The sequence below is a fragment of the Globicephala melas genome, chromosome 3, assembly GCF_963455315.2.
Source record: "Globicephala melas chromosome 3, mGloMel1.2, whole genome shotgun sequence".
In the NCBI taxonomy this organism is placed as follows: Eukaryota; Metazoa; Chordata; class Mammalia; order Artiodactyla; family Delphinidae; genus Globicephala; species Globicephala melas.
The window spans coordinates 170,947,677-170,974,463 of NC_083316.1; the positions used below are offsets into that span (position 1 = coordinate 170,947,677).

The 26,787-nt window shown below is 60.2% G+C and overlaps 1 protein-coding gene across 1 annotated transcript; it reads right to left on the reverse strand.

The window, feature by feature from the left end:
• Positions 1 to 30: 30 nt before the first annotated feature.
• On the reverse strand, positions 31 to 26,287 carry PALM (paralemmin). Its single transcript, XM_030845572.2, is given in 10 exon segments — positions 31 to 2,142; positions 5,466 to 5,597; positions 8,026 to 8,085; positions 9,557 to 9,578; positions 11,215 to 11,377; positions 12,918 to 13,048; positions 13,247 to 13,327; positions 13,787 to 13,838; positions 25,915 to 26,201; positions 26,204 to 26,287. Coding segments are annotated over 10 exon segments (1,542 nt in total). The 3' UTR covers positions 31 to 1,612.
• Between the last annotated feature and the right edge of the window lie 500 nt (positions 26,288 to 26,787).

Sequence of the window (26,787 nt, forward strand, 5' to 3'; positions counted from 1 at the left end):
CAGGTGAAATCCAAGAACTCCAGGCCCTGGGGCTGTTCACACTGTTTATTTGCGTCTCTGGGAAAGTCAAGAACATTGGGGCCTCATCACACATTGAAAGCAGAGCGGGCAGCAAGGGCACTTCAGCGGAGGCTCACAGCTCGAGGACTCAGGTGGAGTCGAGGAGGAAGGGGGTGTTCCATGGCCACTGCTCAGGGTCACCTCAGAGAGGGCCTCTCATCCCAGCCACCCAGGGGCAGAGCCGAGATGGGGACCCAGGCTGAGGTCCAGGGCGGCCCCTGCACCCACCCTGCTGAGGTGGGAGGCGGCCTGGGCCCTGGGCACCAGGCTGCAGGTCCCTAGGGGAGGGGCCGAGATGGGGCCTGGTCATCCACAGCCCACACGAGAGGGCCTGTGAGCATGTGCACTAATGTGCCTCTGGGGACGAGTGTGGCTGCAACCAGGGAGATGTGTCTGTACATCTAGGTGTCAGCTGCCCCCAGGAGGGGAGCCCCTCGCCCCTCACCGCTTCCAGTGAGAGGGGGGCAGGCGCACATCAGGCTGGGAAGCAAATGGGGGTCTCCAGCTGCAACCCAGGGGAAGCTCCCTGTCCCAGGTGGTGTGCCCCCCTCCACTGCCCAGAATGAGCCAAGCCCAGCAGAGCTGGCGGTGGGCCTGATCTCTGGGGTACGGGTGGGGAGACCCAGGACCCTGGTCCAAGCAGGCTGGAGAAGGGGCCAGGCCAGGGGCAGTCCCCCAGGGTCCCTGAATTAGCACCAGGAGGAAGGAGGGCCCAGAGGGGGTGGGAGCTCAGGACATAAAGGGGCTCACGTGGCCCTGCCTTGTTCAGGAGGCAGCTCGAAGACCCCCGGCCCAGCCCGGCCAGAAGACAGCACAGCGGTCACGCCCCTCCTGAGTGGGTGGCATATCCTCAGGGCTCCCCCTTCCCAGGTTGCATCGTCCACTGGCTGCGCCCACATAGAGCATTGGGGGGAGGGGCACATCAGGCTGGGGTGTCCAGCGGGGCCCGTACTCCATTCCAAGACCTCGAGCTTGGGCTCCCCAAAGAGGCACAGCCTCAGCCCAACTGCCCGAGATCTGGACCCAGCGCCTTGGCCAGGGAACGCCCCCCCACTTCCAGAGGCTGAGCGGAGACAGAGCAGGCCCCCAGAACCCCTGGCTCCCGGGACCCCTCTCCGGCAGGGTGTCCCCTCAGGGACCTCATTGGAGGTGGCAGGAAGGCACAGGCAGGAGGCCCAGAGGGAGGTGGGCTGGCCTGGGGCTGCTTGGAGGCTCCAGGTCACACCAGCCAGGACCGCTGTGGGCAAGAGCCGCATCTGTGGAGCTGCCGTGACATGGGGGGGCCCTCGTTTGGGGAGAAGCGGGTGTGTCCGTGTCTCTCCTACCAGGCGTGGGTACACGGCTCAGTGGTTTAGGGTGTGTGGGGGGGTGACGGGAGGGGGGAACCCCTGTCCCTCTCTTTCCGGTGAAAGAAAACTCAGAAGGAACGTGTGAAGACACAGCATGTCCTGGGCCCGTGACTGTGGGTGGAGGGTGGACGGGCGCCAGGAGGGCCGGGCCGTGTGGGTGTCTGGTGTGGAGGGTGGGGCCGGGGTCTGGGGGTCCGGGTGGGTCACATAATGGAGCAGCATTTGCAGCGCTGCTTCTTCATGTCGAGGTCCTGGGGGTCGCTGGCAGGGGCCTCGAGCCCCACCTGGTTCTCTTCCCTGGAGCCCTCGGTGGCAGGGGGCTCGGCCGCACTGCCGTTGGGCGGGGCGGGCTCCTTGGGCTCGGCCGCGTCCTCAATGACCACCAGCTCTGCGGTGATGGTGTCCTGCAAGCCCAGCACCTTCTGGGTCTCAGCCTCATCCTCCACATTCTGGTAGCCCATGAAGATCATGGTGACCGGGGGCTCCTGGCCTGGCTGGATGCCAGGAGGGCCTGACGTGGCCTCGCCGGGCTGGGCCTGAACTCCAGTGATCTCCCGCCTGGACGGCGTGGTCCGGACTGCCTCCTCCGACGGCCCCCGGGGCTCTGCTGACCCGGCCGCAGACCCTGCCTCGCTCAGCGTGACCTCGTCCGCCTTGTGGATGAGTTCGTCCACCTCAGAGGAGCTCAGCGGGTGAATCCCATTCTCCGCCGTGCCGTCCACGGCGTGGACCACTGGCATGTGGGGGGAGAGAAGGAGAGAGTGAGCTGGTTCCCAGACAGGAGGGGAGGCCTGGCAAGGCTAAGAGCCACCTCTAGGCTCAAGGGGAATCATAAACTAAATTACACCTTTGGAACCAATTGACAATCAAAGCTCCTACGGGAATCTGTGGGCACAGGCAAATTGGTGCACAGAGGAAAATGTATAGGCACAAAAGCATGTTAGAAACCAAGCAAGAATAAATGAATCGGGATTTTATTGTCTCGCAGTTTGAAGCATTTCCCTATTCCCCAGTCAACTTGCTCCCAGGTGATTACCTTGCAAAGTAGGTCTGTTTTTTTCCGTCAAAAAAGACGGAGAAAATGGAGTTCAGAGAAGGGTAGTTAACGAGCCCCACGTCACACAGCCGGCTGCGGCCGGACCCTGCTCTTTCTACCGGTCTAGGCATTCCTTTCATGAGGACTTGCGGGGATTCTGATTTCCTCCTTCCTTGAGCTCATGTGGACGATCTTGAATTAAAGTTTAGTTCATTCACCCATCTTTCCTGTTTTCTAGTCAATGCCCCAAAGGCTATACATTTTCCTCTGAGCTCTGTTTCGGCTGCAGTTCATGGATTACTTTATGTCATTCTGTTTCAAGTGTAAATATCTTATAATTTCCATTTTGACTGATTGCCTCTTTAAGCCAAGATTTATTTAGAAGAGCGTTTTTCAATTTGGGGGAGCGGGGGACTGTGGTCCAGGAAAACAGAGTGTAAGACACAACCTTGTAACAGGACATGGTCACTTTCCGAAAATGCTCCACCCTTGTTTGAAAAGAATGTGTATTCTCCACTGGGCAGAGTTTTATGTGTGCAGTCAAGCTTGCTAAGTGTATTTTCCAATCTCTCCGGCTTTTGTCCCCCGTGTCCCGCTGATGTGTCATTTTCTAACCTGTGTTACAGTCTCTGAGGACCGGACTTCGGCAGCCGGGAGGAGTCCCAGCTGTGGTCTGATGCCAGCCTCAGATCACAGCCCTTCTAGAAACACAGCTGCCCAGCTGCTCAGCATGGAGGGAGGGACACACTGGACACCCCGGGGACTCGCCTCCTCCCAGGCCAAGGTTTAGGCTTGGCCAGCCTCTGGCTTCTGGCCAGAAGGAAAGTGCTTTCCACTCTCAGTTTCCAAATCCCTGGGGAGGGGCGTCCATGCATCAAGGCCTTGCAGTGACTTTGGGCTCGAGGCCCAGAGGGTGGGGTGTGCCCAGGTCACACAGACCCAAGCTAGGTATTTCCCACTGGCCACTGCCCCAGGGTAGGAATCCGAGCCCTTGGTTGCCATGGAAACGGATCACCTTCCCATTGCTAAGCAACAGAGTCCAGTCTGGCGGGTCCTGAATCCCCAGGGGTTGGGCCAGGCAGGGCTCAGCGGCCAAGGTGAGGACCTTCTGTGAGCACAGACATCTCTGCTCCTTGGCCCTGTGCGGTCTCACCCTTGTCCAGGAAATGGGGCAGCTGGGACGTGCCCGGGAACCACACAGCCCGTGAGAACTGGAGCTGGGATTCTACTTGGGTCGATGCCCCCAAATTACAGCAGAGCTGGGCTGTGACAAGACCCCTTTGATAGCATCCTGGATATCCCAGAGGCCTGAAGCTCTAAGAACACGGGGCTTTGGGAATCAAAACCACAGTGAGATACCACTTCACACCCACTAGGATGGCAATAATAATAATAACAATTTAAAAATGGTCAATGATGAGGGTTGTTGAGGATGTGGAGAAATTGGAACCCTAACGCACGGCTGGTGGGAAAGTAAAACGGTGCAGCCACTGTGGAAAACACCCCAGCAGTTCCTCAGATGGTTAAACCTAGAGTCCCCACGTGACCCAGCAGTTCCGTGCCTAGGTATCACCCGAGAGAAGCGAAGACATACGCCCCCACGAAAACTTGTACAGCATAAAACCGAAAGGTGGAAACATTCCAAACATCCATCAGCTGATGACTCGATAAACAAAATGGGGTCCATCCATACGCTGGAATATTACTCGGCCATAAAATATAAACATGGATGAACCCTGAAAACGTAACGCTCGATAAGAGTGGCCAGACATAAAAGGCCACACGGTGTGTGATTCCATAGACGGCAAAGGTCCGGAACAGGCAAATCCACGGATGGAGAGTGGATTCGTGCTTGCCGTGGTGGGGATGGGGCAGGGGTGGGGCTTCTATTTGGGGAACAGAAACGTTCCGGGATCAGCTCACGAGGGTGTACAACATGGTGAATATTCCAGAACCCACTGAGCTGTATACTGAATGGTACGGGTGTCCTGCATCCTCTCTCTCCAAATTCCATAGCCTCATGAGGACAGCATGTACAGACTCACTAATGGACCCTGAGGCTGAGCTGTGCTAATTCTATACTTGACTCAAGGGACCAGCTCTGGGGACCCCATGTCCTGAAGAAAGCAAATGTTTGCCTTGACTTCAAATGTACTTTTAACATCTTCTTAAAATGTTATCTTTACTAGGGTAGGTTTGCCTCTATCCCTGGCATCACAGCAAACGTTGCCCCAAATTTCCCCTCCCCGGTCAGGTCATGCCGAAAGTAAACAAAAGTTTAAGTGCCAAGATGTTTACGAGATGGCTGTCTAAATTCTGACAGATGTCACAGTTTAAAGGAAAGTTCTCCTTAGTTAAAAAAAAAAAAAAAAGTGAATTTTACGTTCTGTGAATTATATAGAGAGAGGCAGGCACTCAGGAGCTTCTGCAGAAGGCTGCCCTCTCCTGCCGTTCCCAGCTTCCTTGTGGGTATTTCCCACAGCCTGCTCCCCTCCCAGCCGCTAGAGGGAACTCTAAAAACCAAACCAGATCTCAGCACCGTGGCCCCTGCCACCCCCGCCAAGGCTCACCATCCCCCTCCACACTCCGCATCAGCCGCATGGGCTCCTCTCGATTCCCCAGCCCAGCAAACTCCATCCCACCTCAGGGCCTTTGCACATGCTGTGTCCTCACCAGGCGCACTGCTCCCCCACGCCCACTGTGCCCCTTCTCACCTCCTCTGCCCCCTCCCCGCACTGCTGGACCCTCACTCGGCCCCCTCCGCACCTCTGGGGTTTTTTTTTTTTTTTTTTGTAGCCTTTACTACAACAGTAACTATTTAAATGAGTTATCTGTGAAATCGGGATTGAAGGGCTGGGCCCTCTGGCCGGGAAGCACCCAGGACAGCAGGCGCCACTCAGGATGGGCCTCCCCAGCCCAGCCTGGCGCTGGCCACGCCTCCAGGTGGGTCCTTGGATGGAGGGAGGACTGGGCCTCAGGCTCTGGCGGGGCGGTGGGGGGGGCGGGGGAGGGGCGCGTACCTTTGGTCTCGTCCTCGTAGACCTTGATGCCCTGAGGGAGGCGCTCCCGGGGGAGCACGGTGGTGCTGGACAGCACCCGGGTCTCCCCTGTCACCTTGTCCTTCTCCACCGTGATCTCCACCGAGTACATGGCTGGCACGAGAGGCACGGGTCACGCCGCGGCCCACCTGCCCATGTGCCCCCCGCCGGGCTGCAGCGAAGCCAGGAAGGGGAGCCGGCAGCGCACAGCCAAGCAGTAGGTGCCCTCGACGCGGCCCCCCCCAGCTCAGCGTCCTTCCCTAGCTCCCCAGTCCCGTGGGCGAGGGGTCTGAATTCCTGTGCTGGTGATCCGAGGACACCCCGGCCACCCCGCCCCGTCTGCAAAGTCTTGAACTGTCCCAGTGACTCAGGGGCGTCCCTGGCCCACTCCAGCCAGGGCTGGAACGCGGGTGAGCAAGCTCGCGCCCCACAATGTTCTGGACTGCCGCGTTCTCTGTGCTGCACGTCTAAGTCGACTACTGATATATCGATATTCTCATCTGCTCCACTGTGCAGAGGGGATGATTCCCTCTGGACGCGAATGCAGTCACAACCCGTTAAGGCCATCGCTCAACAGCCAGCATCTGACCCCGTTGTGCAGACATCGTCTGCCTGGGGTCCCCAGCCCTCCTCCATGAAGGGGCCCACATCACCACGGCCAAGACGCCTCCCAACCTGCCCCTCCCAGGTCCTCCCATTTCTCACAAGGACACCTCCGTTCTCCCTCCTCCCTCTCTCACCACTCCCACACCCCCTCCTCGGTCCATCTGCAAATTCCTGGGTGCTGCCTTGAGGACTCCCAGAACCCGCCCACTTTTCGTGCCTCCGCAGCCCCTGCGCGGGGGGGGGGGGGAGAAGAGCTGCATCCGCCCCCACCATTCCCCAGCCCTCCCCCATCTCCCCACTGTCCCCCACAGTCCTCCTGGACCATCTGCCCCACCATTTCCTCCTTCATCCCTTCCCTTCATCCCCCCACCATCCTTCCCCCTCCCCGCCATGCCTACCACTTCCCCCCACCATCCCTCGCCATCATCCCCCCATCCCCCACACAATAACCCGCCATCCTCCACCATTTACGCCCCACCTTCACGCCCCCCCCCACCCCTCCCGGACCCCCGCCGTCCCCTCCGCCCTGTCTCCCGCCGCCGCCCACGGCCTGTTCTCCCCGAAGCCGCCAGGGGCCGCCTGTGAGAACGCAGCGGGGCGCGTCCCTGCTCTGCCAGCCGCCCTGAGGGCTCACACGCCACCCCCCACCCCCACGCCTGGCCCCGCAAGGCCTGACCCGCCCCGTCCCCTCCTCGCCCTCATCTCCTCCCCCTCCCCGCCTCACTCCGGCTGCTCCAACCAGCACTGGCCTCCGCGCGGTCCTACCCACCCGCCAGGCGCAGTGCTGTCCCAGAGCCTTTGCACTGGCGGTGCGCCCTCCTGGTGTGACCTCCGCCCCACCTGCATGCCTCGCGCCCTCACTTCGAGTCCTTGTTCAAATGTCACCTCCTAAGTTAGGCCTCCCCTGAGTCCTTTAATTCAAATTGTCCCCTCTCCAGCTCCCCGTGCTCTGCTGTATCCTCTCTGTAAGTTAACCATACAGGCTCTCACTCCCGTCAGAACCCCTGCTCTCCTGGCTGCGTCTCTCCTGCCTGGCTCACAGCAGGTGCTCAGCAAGCATCATAGAATGAATAAGTGGGTGAAGGATGCTCTGTAATCCCACATCCCTCTGAAGCCTGACACCCCACCATCAGACATACAGTTGGGCAGGTTGTGCACTGCTCAAGGTCACCGGCTGGGGGCCTCTGGCTTTGCTCTTGGGCAGGGCTGCTCTAACTGGCACACCCCCTTCTGTCGGCCACCCCCGGTGTCATCACGCCCTGGTCTTCACTGCCCCCCTTGGTTCTGTGCCTCCAAACTAACTTCGGGGACAGCAGCAACAAGGTTCTGCCGTTCGTCCTGACTTCTGCTCACTCTTGTTACTGGGTTTGTGCTGGGCCCTGGGCACGAGGTCACTACAATCCCCCCCCCCAACCCGGTGCCAGCCGTCATGTGATCAAGCAGGGATGTGAACCTGACCTTGTAGAGCGCTGAGCACTAATTCGGACTGCCCTGCTTGGTTACTTCCAGGGACAGGGTGCTCACTCCCTCTCCCAAGGTGGGCCGACGATGATGAAGGAGGGAAGGTTTGCAGTGAGCGTGCGAGCCTGTGCCTGCCTCCCTCCTCCCGGGTCCCAGGAGCGAGCGGCAAGGTTGTGGGATGGAAGCCAGGAGGGGCATCAGGTTAGAAACGCCATGCGAGGGGGCCCATCTTCTCGGGGAAGCTGAGCTGGCTTGTGACGGATGTGCCAAAGCAGAGGGGGCGCCCGGCCCCACCCAGGCTCAGAGCTGCGGCCTTGGTCCAGCCACCCACCCATAACCACAGCCCCCACCAGGTACTGCTGAGGGCGCGTCTGCATCCGACCTGGACCCCTGACCTGGACCCCCAGGCCCCCCAGGGCTGACACTCAGCCCAGGACAGTGGCTGGACATGGGTCTGAGCCTGGGGCCAACCCACCGGCCTTCATCATGGTGGAGCCTTCAACCGTCCTCAGGGGGGTGTTGGAGATTCGCTTCTCTGCTCGGGGGGCAAAAGGGAGAGAGAGAGACAGATTCAGATGAGAAAACACACAGATTCCCCCCGCTGCAAGACATGTGGACACCCCCCGGATACATGGACTCCCACCAGGCACGCGGACACGCTCAGGCATGTGGAGACACCCCCAGACACTGAGACCACCCTCCCACACACTCACCCAGATACCTGGATCCTCCCCCTAACACGTGCATGCAGCTGGACCCCTCCGCACATGTGTGCACGCCCAGAACCCCCGAACACACATGGGATCGCTCCCCCCAAAGAAAACACACTTCAGCCCCACAGTCCGTTGCCCATCTCTTTGACCCAAATGATTTTCACAAAATCCCTGAGAAGCCTGCATGGATTCTTTTTTTTTAATTATTAATTTTTAATTCCACAGTAAGACAAGGAGACATTCTCTCCTCATGAATAATTAACTCATGACAAATCAGGCCAAAGACACTTCTGGCTACCACCTCCAATCCTGGCTGGTGGCGCTCTTTCCATGCCTTTACACACAGAAATAGAGACGCTCAATATATATTTTAAAATATAACATGTTAAAGAAATTTAATATACTTAGTAATATAGTTAATAAACTGTTACAGCTAACTGTATGTATTTAAATGTCATGTGAACATGTGAAGTGTTTGTAGATGTGTACACTATATACCTGTAATAAATCGGGGGGGGGGCTTTTTTCTTTGTTTCCTGGACGGCAGTCTTCTGCACCTGTGTGTGTGGGACCACTGTCTTTTTATTTTATTTTACATTTTGTTTTATTTATGGACGGCAGTCTTCTGCACCTGTGTGTGTGGGACCACTGTCTTTTTATTTTATTTTACATTTTGTTTTATTTATTTTTTACGGCTGTGCCACGCAGCTTGCAGGGTCTTAGTTCCCTGACCAGGGACTGAACCCGGGCTCCATCAGTGAAAGTGCTGAGTCCTAAACACTGGACCGCCAGGGAAGTCCCAGGACCCTTGTCGTTTTAAATAGCGCACTATCTCCAGGACAGCCAGGACCCTGGTGTCTCAGCCCCACCAATCCAGTTTTACAGATGCGAAAACTGAAGCCCACCCACCTGCCCTGGAGCCCAGAGCAAGTGGGTGTGGAACAGGGGCAGGGCCGGCCAAGGGCAGGCACCCCGCGTGGACAGGATGGACCCACCCCAGGGCTAAGACCTCAGCCAGACACGCCCCGGCAAAGCCAGTTTCCTCACCTGTAACACAGGTGCTGCAGCAGCCCCACCCAGGGATGTTGTGAAAATTCGATGAAATGATATTAAGGGGCACTGGGCCGGCTCAAAGTCGGGGCTCGCTGAGAACAATGACAATGCGAGTCATTGTGCTATTATTTTTACTTTTTAGCAACAATAGCACCTTAAAGTCACCCTCCCCTGCCTGCCATCCCCCATCTGGCCAGCAGAGGGCGCCGGGGCTCGGCCCGCCCCTTCCCGAAGACGTACCTTTGGGCGTGCCCACCGGGGCCTGCAAAAAAGAACGGAGAGGTCAGGGGTGCCGGCGCCCCCTCCCACATGACCAGTGTCCCACCTGCCGAGGCCGGAGCCTGGGGAGGGCCTGGCTGAGAGGTGACCCCATCACAGGGGCTGTCTCCTCCTGGACCGATCCCCCAGACAGCCAGAAAGGTCCCAGCCTGCTCAGAAGCCTCCCGGGGCTCCCAGAGCTCCCAGAACAAAGTCCAACCCTTCCTGGTGAGCCCCAGGGCTTGTGCCAGCGGAGACCTACCCACCGGCCTCTCCTGCCTCCTCCCATCCCTGGCCAGCGTCCCTGGTCTCCTCGCTGTTACATGAGCAGTGTCCCTCCACTTCGAAGGCCCTTCCTGGATTTCCACTTGGCTGGCTGCTCGCTCAGCCCCCTGACCACCCAACCTAAAGGTGGCTCCCCGACCCCATCCTGGACTGTCCCTCAGGTTACCATGTTACTTACCTAGCCAGGAGGTGGGCATCGTGAGGGCAGAGACCACTCCAGCACGCAGTCTGTGCTCAATCAACCTCACGGAAAACCCCCTCTCGAGTCCGAGCCTGGAGAACTCCTACTCAACCTTCAAAACCCATCTCTGGGAAGCCTGCCCAGCCCTCCCATGAATCAGACACCTCACTGGGGACTCCACAGCAGCCCATGCTCCCCCACAATAGGTCCGACCACCTTCCTGTGCTTGCAGTTGCCTGATCATGCCCGTCTGCCCACTCAGCAACAGCTCAGGGAGGCCAGGGCCTGGGTCTACGTCCTCTTGGTCTGCCCCAACCAAGCCTTGGGAAACAGTGAGGGTAGGTCTGTAGGCTCCAGACTGAAGCTATCAGAGCAGCAGCTGGAGAAGGACTGGGGCACACAGCAGGGATGTCTCCCCAGCTGCAGCTCCTCTGGGGTGGGGTAACAAGGGTGGATGGGGGCAGAGGAGGCGTGTCCCACAGCCCCGAGTCCTGAAGACAACAAAGGTGGTTGGGAGACTTCTACATTTGCCTTAACACACTGTGGCAACCACGAGCTCGGGGTCCAGAGTTCCAGGGTCTGGTTTCACCTGAACCTGGTTGGATGTCACACCCGGGAATCAATGGCTGAGCCCAGGAAAGACCACTCCTCAGCTGTGCGGCCTTGAGCCAGTCTCTCAACCCCTCTGGGCCTCAGTCTTTCATTTTTTTATTTTATTTTTTCTGGCTGCACTACGTGGCATGCGGGATCTTAGTTCCCTGACCAGGGATCAAACCCGTGCCCCCTGCAGTGGAAGCGCTGCACTGGACCGCCAGGGAATTCCCCGGGCCTCAGTCTTTGCCTTCCATCTAATGGGGACGCTGCTCGCACCTGAAAGGGCTGTTGTGGGGATTAGACAGGTGATGCCTGCTGTGCTCACGAACGTGAGAAAGATGCCAAGCAGGGAAAGACCCTTTACCCGTGAAATGCTGGTTTTCCACTGACTCACTGACCCCCCCAGGCCGCCCCCGCACGGCAGGGAAACCGAGGCCCAGGGAGGCAAAGCAAAGCATGCTGGTCACGCAGCTGGGAAGTGGCCAGGCTGGGATCTGGATGCGCCACTGGCCACAGCCCCAGAGGCGGGCGAGGGCGTCTGGATCTGGGCCAGCAGGGCGGCGCCCCGGGAACCTCTTACCTGCTGAGAATTCAGCACAGCCTCGGCCCTCTGGTCCTCCTGGGCGGGGCGTGGGGCCGGGGCGGGGGCGGGGGTACGGGCAGGGCTCGGGGCTGCCGGGCTCTCCTTGGCAGCAGCCGGCAGCGCATCCGCGTTCTCCAGCTCCTCGATCTCCTGCTCCAGCCTGGGGAGGGCGCACGAGGTGAACACCCTGCCGGGCACTTACGGTGCCTAGCACCGCCCGGCACATCCCAGAAGGGCTTCCTTAACTTGGATGTTTTCTAACGACCTTGAGAGGTGTTCTCCTTCCCGCGCATGGCAGGGGAAATGGAGTCCTGGAGCAGTGCCAGCAGGCCGCAGAGCGGGGACCCGAACCCAGGGGCCGGCTGGTCCCTGGATCCCTGCACCGCCCGTGCCACTGCTTACTCCTGTTTTTGCTTCCAACAGACTCTCCTTTTTCCCACTCAAATACATTTATTTTTACAGGAATCTTCATCTCTCCAGGGAAACTGGAAAAACCATGTTACTTTCCAAGTATTAGAAGATAATGGTGCACATAAACCCAGTGAAAACAAGACAGGCATATTCAATCCCGCCTGAAGTGTCACCTGCCTGAGCCTTTGGGCTGCAGACGTCAAAGGCACTCAGCACCCGGGGTCACGTTCTCCTTGAAGACTCAGGACAGACCGCGGGTGAGTCTGCAGCCCCCTAACAAAGTGAGCCCAGGCTGGCAGGCTGGACACAGCTGGCGTCAGCCTGGAGGGCTTCCAGGAGGAGGTGTCCAGTGGGGACACTGAGCAGGCAAAATGCAGGTGATGGAACCACCCGAGGAGTGGGTTGCCCTCTCAGGAAGAAAGCCAAGGCCCCCGAAAGCCAGCCACACAGTAGGGCTCAAGGGCAGGCCCTCCCCTGGCACAGGGCTGTACCCAGCAGGGTGGGAGGGGCAGGAGACCACCTGGCCCAGCCCCCGGTGGCCGGTGATTCCCATCCACCTTCCATCCCACTCGTAAGAGCCTTCGGCCTGCTCAGTCCCTACCATCGCTCCCGGGCCCATTTCAGCCCCGCCTCCATCTGGGCACACAGGTCACAGGTGGGAAAACTGAGGCCTGGGGAAGGGACTCCCAGCCAATACTCTCCCACTTTCTTCCAGATGAAACACATCCAGACAGGATCCCAAGGTCCCCACTGCGGGGCCCGCCTCAGCGTCCGCTGGCTGGCGGGCTGGCCCATGCCTCTAGGGCCTTCCCTGGCCCAGCGGACACTGGAATTTTGGCTGTCACTTCCCTCCGCATGACCCCGCTGCCCCGGGAGCTGAGCCTGGGCCGCCGGCCTGCCTGCCCGGAAACTCCTCCGGGCCTTTTGTCCCAGCCCAGGGCGATGGTCACTTTCCCCGGCCTGCCCCCTCCCCCGGCTTCCTGCAGGCCCAGCTGCAGTGCCTCCGCGGCTCCATCAGCGCCGGGAAGAGCCAGCTGGGCTGGCGCCAGGAAGCCCAGGGGGAGGCCGCATCTCCCACGCTCAGAGATGCACCGTCGCCCTGCCTCCTCACGCCCCGCTGCGGGGTGGAGAGGAGGAGGGGTCACACAGGCAGCACACCCCCCTTCCCCGAGCCTGGGTGGGAGGCTCCTCCCACAGCGCCCCCTCCACCTGGGCACAGGGGCCCGCGGGTGGATCCCACTCCTTGGGCATCTCACCGAGCCCTCCGCGGCTGCCGCGGCCCCACCCACCTGGAGATGGATTCTTCCAGCAGTCGCGCCTTCTGCTCGTCCTCCTGCATCTGTCTCCTCATGTCCTCGTCCCCCTCCGAGGCTGAGGACGGCGTCCCCGCCAGCAGCCAGCGTTCCCGCAGCGCCTTGGACTGGGACAGTGGGGACCAAGGTCAAAGTCAGGGTCGAGGCTGGGGTCAGGTTGAGGTGGCGGTCAGGGTCAGGTTAGGGTCTGAGTCAGGACTGGGATCAGAATAGGGGTCACCTCAGCCTTCCTGCCCCCCTGCTCCGGCCAAGGCCGGGGTCCCTGGACGCTGCCGCCCCCTCCCTGGCCGAGGCTCCGCCCGGACCTTCAGGTGCTGCAGCTGCCGCCGGTCGTCCTCCAGCTGCCGGCGCCTGTTCTCGATCTCCGCCTGCCTCCGCCGCTTCTCCTGCCAGACGGACCACGCGGTCAGGGCGGGCATGGGGCGCGGAGACCCCACAAACGCCCAGTCTTTGCCCACACGGATCCCGCTTTTTCTGTAAATGGCATCCCACTGGCCCCCCCACCTATGCCCCAGACTGTGCCATCTACCTGCCCCCCTCCTGTCCCCCTCCACCTCCCCACAGCTTGTCCCCCCACCTCCCCCCCCCCAATGCCAGCACAGTCTCTCCCCTGCAGGTGGGCTGCCCAGGGGCTCTGAGAGGGCTCTCGGCCTAAGAGTCCACATTCTGAGGACTAAGACATTTTCATTTTGTGGGGAAGTACCAGCAGGCACTCAAGTTTCCCAATCCACACTGGAGTTCTGCGTCCTGGAGCCCCAGGCTGGGTGTGGGGAGCCCCTGAGACCCCAGGTCCCCCCAGCCTGCCCCCACTGGCCACACCATCCTCGGGACCAGGAAAAACTCACTGCAATGGCCTGGAGCCGCTCCTGCTGGGACGTGGTCTCTGCCACCAGGACCCTGGGGGGACAGAAAAGGTCAAGTGAGGTAGGGGGTCCACCCCAACCCTGCTTTTGGCAGATCCAGTTCCAATCCCCACCCTGTGTCTTCCTGCTGGGTGAGCCAGAGTTTCCCATCCGCGGCATAGGGCCGTTACCCACCCCCCTCAGAGGTACCAGCCTCCTCTCCCTGCAGCCTTTTTTTTTTTTTTTTAAGTCTTTATTGAATTTGTTACAATATTGCTTCTGTTTTACGTTTTGGTTTTTTGGCCCGGAGGTAAGTGGGATCTTAGTTCCCCAACCAGGGATGGGACCCTCACCCCCTGCATTGTGTTGACTTAAAAATATATATATGCACAATGTGAGAGTTGCGAGTTTTGGTTTTTTTTTTTCTTCCCGGACCGGGGCACGAACCCGTGTTCCCTGCATCGGCAGGCGGACTCTCAACCACTGCGCCACCAGGGAAGCCCGTGAATTAAGTTTTATTGGGGGCAAAATGAGGACTGCAGCCCGGGAGACAGAGCTTCAGATAACTCTGAGAAACGGCTCCGAGGAGGCGAGGGGGGAAGCCAGGACATCTAGGAGTTTTGCAACAAGGGCAGGTAGTCGGGAACGTCAAAAGATTATAGTTAATTACAGAAAGCCAGGACTTCCCTGGTGACACAGTGGTTAAGAACCCACCTGCCAATGCAAGGGTCACGGGTTCAAGCCCTGGTCCAGGAAGATCCCACATGCTGCAGAGCAACTCAGCCTGTGCACCGCAACTACTGAGCCCGCGCTCCGCAACAAGAGAAGCCACCTCAATGAGAAGCCCGCGCACCGCGATGAAGAGTAGCTGCTCCCGCAACTAGAGAAAGCCCGCGCGCAGCAACGAAGACCCAACGCAGCCAAAGATAAATTTTAAAAAAACCTACGTGTCATGAAATAACCTTTAAAAAAATAAAAGATAAAGAAAATCAGATATCTCAAGTTAAGGAATTCAGCGCTTTTCCATGTATGGGAAGATGCAACAGTCTGGGCTCACTGAAACCATTCCTTTGATGTGCACCTCAGCTCTCTGGGGCCAGTATCCTGCCACATCCTGAGTTTCCTCAGGGCTCACCGCAGGGAGCGGCTGCAGTCTGACGGCTGCTAGATGGCAGGTATTCTTTTTAGCCCTGAGTTTCCTGAGGGCTCACCGGCTCACGCTGGAGGGCTGCAATCGTTGATGACTGTGACATCCTTTGTTTATTGATATGGCAGGAAATATTCCATTTATACATATTCCATTCCATTGATAAATATTCCACTTATCAGTTGGAAGAGGGAGTCCCAACCGCCGGACCACCAGGGAAGTCCCCTCCAAGCAGCCTTATCCCCGCATTAATTCCTCCCAACAAACCCTCCTGCCACCCCTTGGGGCAGGGCCAAGGGACATGAGGAGTGAGGCCCAGTCTAGAGACCTAGGAAGGGCATTGAAGCTGGGCTTCTGAGGATTATTCATAGGAGTTCCCTGGGAATCAAAGCCTGGAGAAGAGTGTCTCAGGAAGAGCAGTATCACCTTTCTGCTCAGACGGAGAGCCTGACCGAGACCGCCCCCTCCTCAGCCTCAGCATTCTCCAGCCCTGGGAGGGACACTTGGGGGAGGAAGGACCCTGAAGCCCCACCCCACAACCTTTGGCCGGCAAAGTCCTCGATGCTGTCCTGGGATTTCTGGCGCTTCTCACACTCGCCTCACCTGGAGTCTCCCAGGACTCCAAAAGGCCCAGAGACAGCTGTAAGCCTCCCAAAAACACACAGCAAAAAAGCAGCAAAGCTGAAATTCAACCCCAGGCTCCCTTCTTATCCCATCCACGTTTTGTTTGTTTGATTTTTTTGCTGCGCCGCACAGCTCGCGGGACCTTAGCTCCCTGACCATGAATTGAACCTGGACCCTGGCAGTGAAAGTGCTGAGTCCTAACCACCGGACCACCGGGGAATTGCCCCATCCATGTGCAGTTTTAGCCTTAAACTGGTATGCAGTAGGAGCTGGATAAATGTCAGGTGCCCTTAAAGGGACAGGACCTCACGCTGTTGAGGCTCTGGGGCCTTCTGTGGGGGCACGGGGCCAGCAGGAGGCCCAGGACCTGGAGGATGAGTCATCCCTGCTCTCCTGCATCCCCCCTCCCCACCTGGTGGGGGAAGAGGAGCTTTCAGAACCTGACACTTCCCTTCCCAGTCTCCGGTCTGGAAGCTGCACACAGTAGGTGCAGTGAAATGACTGGACCCCTGAAGCCCAGAACATCCTCTCCAACGGGCCTCAGAATAACCTCACGCGTCCAGGGCCACTGTGACAATGCAAAAGGCGGGTGGGGGGCGGAGGGTCTCGAGCCCAAGCGGGGGGCTTTGGGACCGTCCGCCTCAAATCCCCAGTGACCACAGGGCCACTCTTGGACGCCCCGTCTCATGGGCGAGGGCCTGGCGGGCACGAAGGGGTTCTGAGCATGGGAGCCACAACCCCCCACCTGTCCCCCCATTTGCCCCGAGCCCCTTATCTTCACGGGCACGGCAGGCACTGAAATTACAGACCGTGTTTGGGCCCCACCCACTCCTTGGCCTTGTATCAGGGCCACCCCGAGGCCTCCACAGACCCTGTGGGTCTGGCCTCGGTTTCTCCATCAGCACACCCCAGCTCCGGACGCTCCTGTATGTCTCCCGCCCGCTGTGGCTCGGAAGGGAAACAGGCCCCAAGTCGCAGAGCGCTCGGGGTCTACCCCGACCCAAGCCCCCGCCCCCGCCCTCCCCCCCCACCCCCCGCCGGGCGGCTGCCAGGTGGACATCCATCCCGGGCTGCAGTGCCCCAGCCGCCCGCCCCACTAGGGTTCGGTGGTTTCCTGGCCTTGCTGAGACCGGTGAAGTCATCAGGCTCCCACGCCCCAGCCAGGTGACCCCACCCAGCTCCTCCCTCCCGAGGAGGCACCTCCTCCCCTCCCAGGGGCCCAGCAGTACCAGCTGCACCCTCTGCAGTTTCCCCCGTCCTTCCTCAGGGAGGCTGGGTTCAGCTGGGTGGAGTTCAAGAAAGGCTTGATCCAGCTATCTGACTCAGTTGCCCTTCCTGAAGGGCCAGGCCAGCTGGATTTCTGGGTCTGCCCCTTCACCCTGTGTGACGCCGGCAGGGTGCCACCCCCTGAGCTCCCCACACAGGCCTGTTTCCTCAACTCTTGCAGACGCCACACTTCCCACCCCAGCCCAGGCCTCCACCATCACCTGCCACCTCCCTGCCCCCCTGACAGCCCACAGCCAGAGGCAGCTTCTCCAAATGAGAATCCAAACCGGTCGCTCTCCTGCTCTCAAGCCCCCCAGGCTCCCACCACCCTTTGCAAAACACCACAAGGCCCAGCCCACACCCACTTCCCTGCCCTGGCGCCCTCCACTCTCCCTCCCGCTCACTCTGTTCCAGCCACCAGGACCTGCTGGCTGTGCCTGCCCTGCACCAAGTTCATCCCTACCTCAGGGCCTTTGCACTTGATGTTCCCTCTGCCTGCTACACGCTTCCCATAGCTGGAAACTGAGGCCCACAGAGGGCGAGTCACTTGCCCAAAGTCACACAGCTGGGAAGTGAGAGCTGGGATTCAAACTACAACTGCCCAGCTCCAGGCCACACCACAGGGCTTCCCCTTTCCTAGCCCCAGCGCGGCCTCCAGGGACCCACTCAAGCAGGAGGCAGAGTTGGGGGAGGGGGCATAGCAGCTGAGACCCTAGTGCAAATAGGGCCATGGCGGGCAGAGTTACCAAGCCGCCTAATGCCGGGTCCCCACCCTGACAGGCAGGTGGCCATTCGGGCCAGACACAGGGACACAGGGATGGCTGTGAGGTCAGCTTTCCAGGTTGGAGACAAGGCGGGCAGTGTCCTCGCTAGGGCGGCCAGTCCCTGCCGGGCCAAGCGAGGGCAGGGGAAGGTCAGGCGGACACACGAAGGAGAGGCGCCGGACCAGGCAGAGAATTTCTATCCCTCCCCATCCGCCTGGCTGTCTCAGCCCAGACAGCCCGAGGGGCGCAGGCTATGAGCCCCACTCAGGTGCCCTTCCCCGGGCCTGGGGGCGCCAGAGCCGCCCCGGGCGCGGCCGCCGCCTCTGGTGATGGATGGCTGGGCCCACGGGAGGCGGTCGCCCTGGCAACCGCGCCATCCCCATGGCAACGCCGAGGCCTGCAGGCGCGCGGGGGTGGGGCCGGCGCCAAGCATCTCCAGTCCCCAGCCCTGCGCTGGGGGCCTGAGGGGCTTCCGGCCTCGGGCGTCAGGGGCTGCCTAAACAGGGTGGGACTTGGATGGATAACAGGGTCTCCCCGACCCCTGCTGCAGCGGGGAGGGCTCCCCGTTCTGGTTTTAGGTGCGTCTGCCCAGGGAGGGGCTTCTACCCGGGAAGGGTCTGAACCCGCCCTCGGTGTGAGGCAGCCAAGGTCAAGCGAAAATAATGTTCAGCATCATAAATCCGAAAAGTAAAACAAAATAGGACGATGGAACCCTAATAAAACAGCAATACAATAGGAACACCTTCCCCAGCGCTAACCATCTTCCGCGGGCGGGTCTCAGCCCCACTTTACAGAAGGGAAAACTGAGTCTGGGGAGGAGCGGGGTCTGTACACATTTGCTAAGCGTCCAATCTCCTGAAGATCCTGTGAGGCACGTGGGATAATTGTGGCTGTTTTATCAATGAATGGACTAAAGCATCTAAATGGTGAAGTGAGGACCTGGACCCAGGCAGGGTCGGGCACACGGAGCGCAGGGTCTCCCTGAGGTCTGGCGCGGGTAGGGGTGGTCAGTGGGATGGTTGAGATGCTCACTTGGGCTCAGTGAGGGAAGCAGAGGCCAGATTACAAAAGATTTTACAAGCTGGGCGCAGAAGCTGAATTTTGGCTAAAACGCATGGGGAGGGTTTAGCGCAGCATGGCGGCTGCCTCCGCTGGCTGTGTGACCCGGGGCAAGCCACGAGCGTCTCTGAGCCTGCACCGGCTCCTCTGGGCAATGGGCCGCAGCTCGCAGCTGCTGGTGGAGGGACATGCCCTCCGTCAGGACGCCCACCATCAGCAGGCGCAGGTGTCTGGTCCTTGCGCGATTATTTTTATGGCGCATGGAGAAAATTCTGGGCTCGAGCAGCCTTGTGGGCGGCTCAGGACTCGGCGAGGGCGTCGGCTGGGAGCGCGTGAGATAATCCTGCTCCAGGAGATGAGCTAATGAGACCCAAACCCAGCGAGCCAGGCAGAGGCCTCAGCGTTTCGGGCGTTTATTTTTTAAAGGCCCAGAGAGGTTACACAACCGGCTCAAGGTCACCCAGCGGGCAGGATGGACGGGGGGGGGGGGGGGGGGGGGGGGGGGCGGGAGGTGGGAGGCCGGTGTGTGTGTGGGTGACACTTGTCTTTCCAGAGCCCACTCCTGGGCAGCTCCAGCAGGAATGAGGGGGTCCCAGCCCAGACAGGCGAGGAGCCCAGCGCTGGAACATTCCTGTGCTGATTGAAAGAAAACAGCTGACAACGACCTTGGCCACAGGTGGGGGGGGTGGGGGAGAGGCAGAGTCACGCGGTGCCGGGTGTGGGGGGTGAGAGGGAGCCCAGCGGCCCCTTCCCCCATTGGGTGGGGGATGGAGTGGGGGGAGGCTGGTTCCCAGCCCCAGACTGGGTTCCTCCTAAGCGCCAGCACCTTCCTCGCTCCAGACCCTCCCGCAGTCCTGTCACCCTGAGTGAACCTCAGCCTCTCAGCACGCAGTTCAAGCCCCTGTGTTTGTCCCTCACCCTTCCCCAGTTCCCTGCCTTCCCCTTTCTCTCCTCCACGTCCAATCTCAGCTGAAACACAGCTGCCTCTTTCAGGAAGCCTTCCTAGGTCTCTCCCCTCATCAGGAAGGAATTCCCCTTCTCGAAGCCCCTCAGCACTCAGCACGAGTGGGCCCCCGGGAACACGGCTGTCATTGGTGAGGTGAACAGCCCATGAGGCATGGCTTTCTAGAAGCTTCAAGGCAGGGAGACATCTCCACCCCCATGGTGGGGACCAAGGTTGGAGCAGGTCCCAGACCCAGGGGAGCAAATCTGTTGCCTATTAACCTGGGATGGGGAGGGGTGAGCTGGACCCTGCCCTGGGCCCTCACAGCAGGATGGGGCAGCAGGGAATGAATGCGGGCCCTTCTCCGGCTTCAGGCAAATCCAGCAGCAGAGACCAGCCCCAAAGTCCCAACGTCCCTCCCACCCCTCACTCGGCTGCTCCCACCACCTCAAACATTCCAGGCACGATCCCACCTCAGGGCCTTTGCACTGACCGTGTCCCCGGGCCTGGGGCACCTCTCTGCCAGGTCTCCAAGGGGCTCACTGACTCCCTCGGGCCTGTCTTCAGATGTCACCTCCTCACTCAGGCCTCCTCTGACCCTAATTAACCCCAGCACCTCCCAACACCGCCCCCTAGCCCTCACCATCAGGAAACACCTAATCATTTAACTTATTTTGTTGATTTCTCCACAATGACAGTGACTGTCTCTTTTGTCCCTGCCGTGTCCCCAGCAGTTGGTATACAGCAAGTACTCAATAAATGTCCACTGGGCCAGCACATCAATTAGGGTCCTTCCATTTCCAGTGGACGAACCCACCTAAGGGTTCCCCATCCTTGTCACATTCCTGCCACCCCCAGGGACCATCTGTACTGTGATCACTTCCTTTTTTTAAAGAAACTCACTGTCACATCTTACATTTATCTAAAACAGGACCTGGGCGCCTCACATCCAAGAAAGGACAGAGGACAAGCCCCAACCACCTCGGACGTGACTTACAAATTAATATATAAAGCGACCCAAATGCCCATCAACGGATGACGGATAGACACAATGTGGTCCCTCCACACATGGGAGCACCACTCAGCCCTGAAAACGGGCGAAGCCCTGACACTCGCTACAACGTGATGGACCCTGAGAACACGATGCTCAGTGAGAGAAGCCAGACACAGAAGGACACACAGTGTGTGATTCCACTAATGGGAAACATCCAGAACAGGCAAATCCCCAGGGACAGAGTGGATTCGTGGTTGTCAGGGGCTGGGGGTGGGGGTGGGGAGTGACTGCTGACGGGGACGGGGTTTTCTGGGGCTGATGGAACGTTCTGGAATTAGCAATGATGGCTGTACAACTCTGAATGTCCTGAAAAACACTGAATTGTACACTTTAAATAGGTGAATTGTGTGGTGTGTGAATGATATCTCAGAAAAGCTGGTAAGAATAAAGATATACATAGATACAGCAGAAATGCTGGCCCTCTCACCAAGGGCCTTGCTGGGGCCAGAGCTGGGGTCCTGCCCACCCCACGGGGCATTGTAAGGCCCTGCCAGCCATGCCCTGAGGCTCTCCAGGGTCAGAAGGATCTGAACACAAACTGACCTGGTCATCACCTGCCCGCTCCCTGACAAGTGTTACCAGAAGCCTCCCGCCAAGCCAGCTGCCCTCCCCGCACCGCCCAGGCTGGGCTCTCAGGCCTGCCCTCACTCTGGTCCTCGTGTGTCTTGCCCACCACGGGGCTTGGCTTGGGCTTCGCCTCCCAGTACCTGTCCCAGTCCAGACTGGTCCAGTGATGGGCTCTGACTTGCCCTGAGTTTCTGCTTGAAACCTGTCTGGCAGGAGACAGACGCCACAGCCCAGTTCTCCACTCCTCAGGCACCATGACCTCCACCCAGCCATCTCGTGCCGCATGGAGACCCCTCTGAAGCATGGCCAGGGTGCACTCTAGCCTCCCAGCACATGCAGGGGCTGGGCCATCTTGCCCTGACTAGGACACCGTCCCTGTGGGCAGCTCTGACCACCACGAAGTTCTGAAGTCAGCGGACGCCGACCCAGACATCAGGTCCTGCCGCCCCTCCCCCGGCTCTCGCTTTTCTCCCCAAGTTGCTCACACTGTCCCTGTCCAGGCTGAGGTCTGACTTGCTTCTCCCTGCTCTGGACCCTCTGCTGCCAGAACCTCTTTCTGGTGCCTGGGTAAGAACCTCACTCCTCCCCTGCTCAGATACCATCCATGGCTCCCTGGGGCTCCCCAGCTGGGCACTGTAGGCCCAGAAGGACCTGGCCCCAAGAGCACAAACCAAAGAACACTGCCTTCTCCCAACACATTTCCCACCTCTGGTCCTTTGCACAGACCAGTCTCTCCACCAGGAACACCCTTCTGCCTGCCTGGGTAAGCCCTTAAATATATTTCTCAGAAAAGGTCCACGACAGAATGGACAGGAAACCTTCCCCACACCTCAGAGAAGACCCTCCATGGGCTCCTCCAGACCCAGACCCCTCTGATCCTGCACAGGACTAGGGTGATCAGCAGGGTCTGTTTCTTTTCTTTTCTTTTTTTTTTTTTTTGCGGTACGCGGGCCTCTCACCGCTGCGGCCTCTCCCGTTGCGGAGCCCAGGCTCCGGACGCGCAGGCTCAGCGGCCGTGGCTCACGGGCCCAGCCGCTCCGCGGCACGGGGGATCTTCCCGGACCGGGGCACGAACCCGTGTCCCCTGCATCGGCAGGCGGACTCTCAACCACTGCGCCACCAGGGAAGCCCAGGGAGTGTTTCTTAAAGGAACAGAGGAGGAAATTCCCTTGTGGGACAGTGGTTAGGACTCGGCCCTTTCACTGCTGGGCCCCAGGTTTGATCCCTGGTCGAGGAACTAAGATCCTGCAAGCTGTACGTTGTGGCCAAAACCAACCAACCAACCAAACAAACAAACAAAAACCCAAAACAGATGACAGGCTTCCTGGGTAGAGACAGGATGGAGGGAATAGGGTCCCAGACTTGGAAAAAGGTGACGTGATACTCTTTAAGAAAATCAACCCATTTTCCTGCATCAAAGCCCGAAGCCCTTGAAGATGGGCCCTCCCCATGGGGCTGGGACAGAGCTGTGAGTGGTCCTTACAGGGCCCGATCCCTACAGCACCCACCCTCCCCTAGCTGCACCCCACCCAGGAGGGGCCTGGGTGGGCTCGTGTCTCCATTCACCAGATGAGAAAAGTGAGGCCCAGAGAAGGGGGGTGGTATGACCGAGGCCCATGGGGGGTGAGAAACCCCCTCTCCCTGCCCCACTCCAAAGTCAGCAGTCACAGAAGGGGTCCCTGGGGTGGATGCAAGGGCAGATGGCCCCTGGAGCCCAGACCACAACAAAGGCCACCTTCTGTGTAGCCCAGCCAGCCAACCAGGCTGAAAAGCCGATGTCAGGATACCTGGGAGCCCCACAGCCCACAGCCCCCGGATACAGGAATGTGCAAAGACCCCCTCCCCAGCCTTCCCTGGCACCTAAGAGGATGGCCCAGGAGCAAATGCCAACATCACCCCTTTCTGGCTGTGTGGCCTCAGGCATGTCGCGTCACCTCTCTGTGCCTCAGTTTCCCCACCTCACAGGGCTGCTATAAGGACCAAGTATGTCCCCATGGACAAAGCACTCAGAACAGGGCCTGGTATACAGCAAGCGCTCAATGACTGTTAAGTAAAGAAATCACACCTGCACATCTCAGACCACCTTCCCGCATTCCTGCCACCACCTCTAGTATCAGCTGCCTGTCCCTTCCCTTCAAATCCACTCACTGTTTAAATCCAACCCCTTTGTTTTCAAAGGCAACAAAGTCACATAGTTACCCAGACTGAGAAAACCAGAAGTCACTACCACACACATCAGAGTAAAAACATAAAAAAAAAAAAAAAAAATAGATACACGATGAAAAGAAAAACTTGTTATTAAGTTCAGTTATCACTGGGTACTGCTGCCTTTTAACTGGTTCTGCTTCTCATTAAAGGGAGATTCGCAAGTGTGAAAGCAGCGTTAAGAACCCACTTAGCACCCAGTGGAGACGTTCTTGAAACTGTCCAGGCCTCAGGGCGGTCAGGGCTCTGGGAAGGTCCCGACCCAACTGCTCTCCTGCTCTGCTCTCCTGCTCCGTCCCGGGGTCTGAGCCTTCCCCTCACCCGGGAGAGGGGTTTGGACATCTGAGGTGGCTGCTCCCAGCTAAAATATCTTTATTTACCAGCCGGGGCCTGAGGGTCCCAGAGGAGAAGCACCTCACCCTCACGTGGGCCACACAGCAAATCCTCCCCATAGCACATGCACCCAGCTCCGGATCCCCCACCCAGGCCCCACCCTTGTCCCACCTTCAGAGCACCACCCAGCGCCCAGGCGGCCTGCCTCGTAAGAATCCTTTCATTCTTAAGTTAATGAAAATTCGTTTAATCCTTAAATTAACGAAAAATTGTCAGAGTCGTAAACGTCTCTTTAAAAGAAACTTTCCAGCACCACCATAAGCCGCCACCATCTCCCGCGATGGCAAAATCCATGGAAACGGAAGGAGGTGGACGATTGCGTCCTAGCGGCTGCTGCCTCCGCGCCTGGAGCCTGCTCTGCCCTCGTGGAGAAGGACGGAGAGCCTGGGCAGGTGTTCACGTAGGGCGGCACCAGATGGAGCCTCTCCCCACCCATCGTCACCCCGGAGTGCTGGGGACTGGAGATCTCGCACGGCTATTTAGGCGGTTAACGCCAAGTCCTGTCCCACGCCTGCACCCAGAAAAGCCAGCGACCTGCCTAACGGTGGACCCACAGCACCGTATCTGACCCATGACCAAGAAGGCCTGGGGGCAGGGCAGCAAGCCCCCGGGGGCCCTCCGTGTGCTGTGTGACCATGGGCCAGCAGCTGCCCCTCTCTGGGCCTCCATAACCTCATCGAGAATGAAAGGGGGGCTCGAAAGGAAACAATGGGGTCCATCCGGAATATCTCACCCCTCTGCTCTGAGTGGGCGTTTCCTCCCTCTTCACCCCTCCTCCCCCAGGCAGCCCCCTCCCCGGGGCCACACCCTGCCTAGGGCCTGCTGTGGGCAGGCCCACAGGCTCCCCTTGGGCCCCAAGAGCAGATAAACAAGTGAGGGGAACGCAGCAGACTGGTCTGGGCCCCGGCTCCCCTGAGCCCCTGGCTGGGCTCCCGGGGCCGGGCTGGGCCTTTGTCTGGGTTTTCAAAAGCAGAGGACATAGGGTGTCGCCTTCCTGGGAGGGGGGCAGGCAGGAGGCAGCGGCTCCCACCCAGCTGAGGGTGTGGCGGGTCACGGGTGAATCCCTGGAGGAAAGTTGCAGGCTCAGAAAACACACCCAGTGGGAAGGGCAGAGGAGCCGGGCCGGGTGGGCTGGCTGGACCTCCATGTCCGGCCCCAGGCAGGGTGGGGACCCGGCCCACAGTGGGGCAGCTGCTGGCCCTGGGACAGGGTAGGTGGGCTGCGGGACACCAGACACCCCCTTCCCAGCCCCCTGCCCACGTAAACGCACCCCACAACCTCCCTGCATCCACCTGTGGGAGTGGGGGTGTGGGGGGATGCCCTGACGCCAGGAAGAGACGACCTGCGTGGGAAGCGACCAGGCACACTCACTGGGCACCTCCTGGTGCAGGACCGGCTGCCCGGCAGCTCCTCACCCAAGCCCCCAGACCCAGGCTGCCCACCGCATTCGCACGGGGGCCAGCGGGCTCTTGGTTACATCATTTGGGGCCCCACCTCGGGGGACACTTTCCCCAGGAAGACATGAGACCCAAGCTCCCCTGCTGGAAAGCACCTGGTCCTCTGGTCTCACACACATCCCAGACCCGGAAGCCTGGAGAAAAGCCCCCTACAAGCCGGGACTTCGGGCGGGTGGATCCCCGCCTTAGCAGGGGCTCCGGACAGCACTTGAGGCCCTTGGGGAGGGCAGCCAGGCGAGGGAGGACCGGCCGGTGCGCATGCAGGGTGCAGGGCACGGCGAGCTCAGGCTGGGGGTGGGGGAGTGAGCTCACGGCCGGCCGGGGCAGTGGGGAGGGTCGCCCCATCGCCCCAAGTGGACGAGGGCCTGCCCCGGGGGCGCGGGCCGAGCGCGGGCGGAGACACAGCGCATCCCCTCCCCACCCGCGCGCGCGTCCCGGGCCGCCCCCAGCCGCTGCCGCCCGAGTCCCCAGGAACCCGTGGGCCGCCGGGGCCGAATCGTGGGGAGGCCTGGGTCGGGCACGACCCAGCCCGAGTCCCTCCCGGGCTGAGCGGGGATCCCGGAAGCCCCGTGTCACCTCCCCGCCCGCGCGGTGGCGGCGGGAGTGGGGGCCTCAGCCTCCCCGGCGCCCCCGGCCCGAGCGCGTTACTCACTCCATCTCCCCGCCGAGGTCCGTGGGTCCGCGAGGCCGGGCGGCGGGGGCGCGCGGGGAGTACCGGCGGGCCGGCGGGCTAAGGCCTGGCGGCCTGGACAGAACGGCGCGGGGGCGGCTGCACCGGCGCGGGCATCGCCCCGCGCGCGGCTGTTTATTGTCCGCGCGGCGGCGGGCGCGGGGGGTGGGCTGGGCGCGCGCGCCGCCGCCGCCGCGTTTCGCTCGCGCCCCCTCCCGCCGGCTCCCGCCTCCCGCCGCCGCCCGCCTGCGCCTCCTGCCGGCCGCCGCCGCCGCCGCCGCCGCCGCCGCGCCCCGGTCGCCAGGCGTCTGCCCGCCCGGCCCGCCGGAACCTCCGGCCGCTCCGACCCATTCATTCCATCTCGGCGCGGGGCTGATTCTCCGGCCGAGCCAGTCCAGAGTCGGCCTGGGACGCAGCCTGGCCGCCATCCATCCCACCCCTGCCCGGCTCCTGGTCCGGAGGGTGAGCGAATGGGGACAAATAGCCCGGGGGAAGTCCAGGAGGCCGCTCCGAGGACCACGGCCCTACTGCGGGCGGAAGGACCCGCAGACTGCCTGCGGGAGTAACTGGGGAAGAGCATCAGGGTAGCGGGCACTGCAAGCGCAAAAGGCCGGCGGTGGGACCGAGCCAGGCCCGTTTGACGAGAAATAATCATAATAGAGCAATTGTTGGTCTTCTGAGCAGTGGCTGGGCTCTGGGGACGGCCCTACAGTTGGATGAGGGTTAAGGAATTGAATCTGCTCCCACGGGGCAAACAGGCCTGCGTGCTCAGAGTGAGAGGGGTCCGTAGAGGGGGCAGGGAGAACTTAGACTTTGTCTTGAGGGCACTGGGGAGCCACAGCAGAGTTTAGAGCA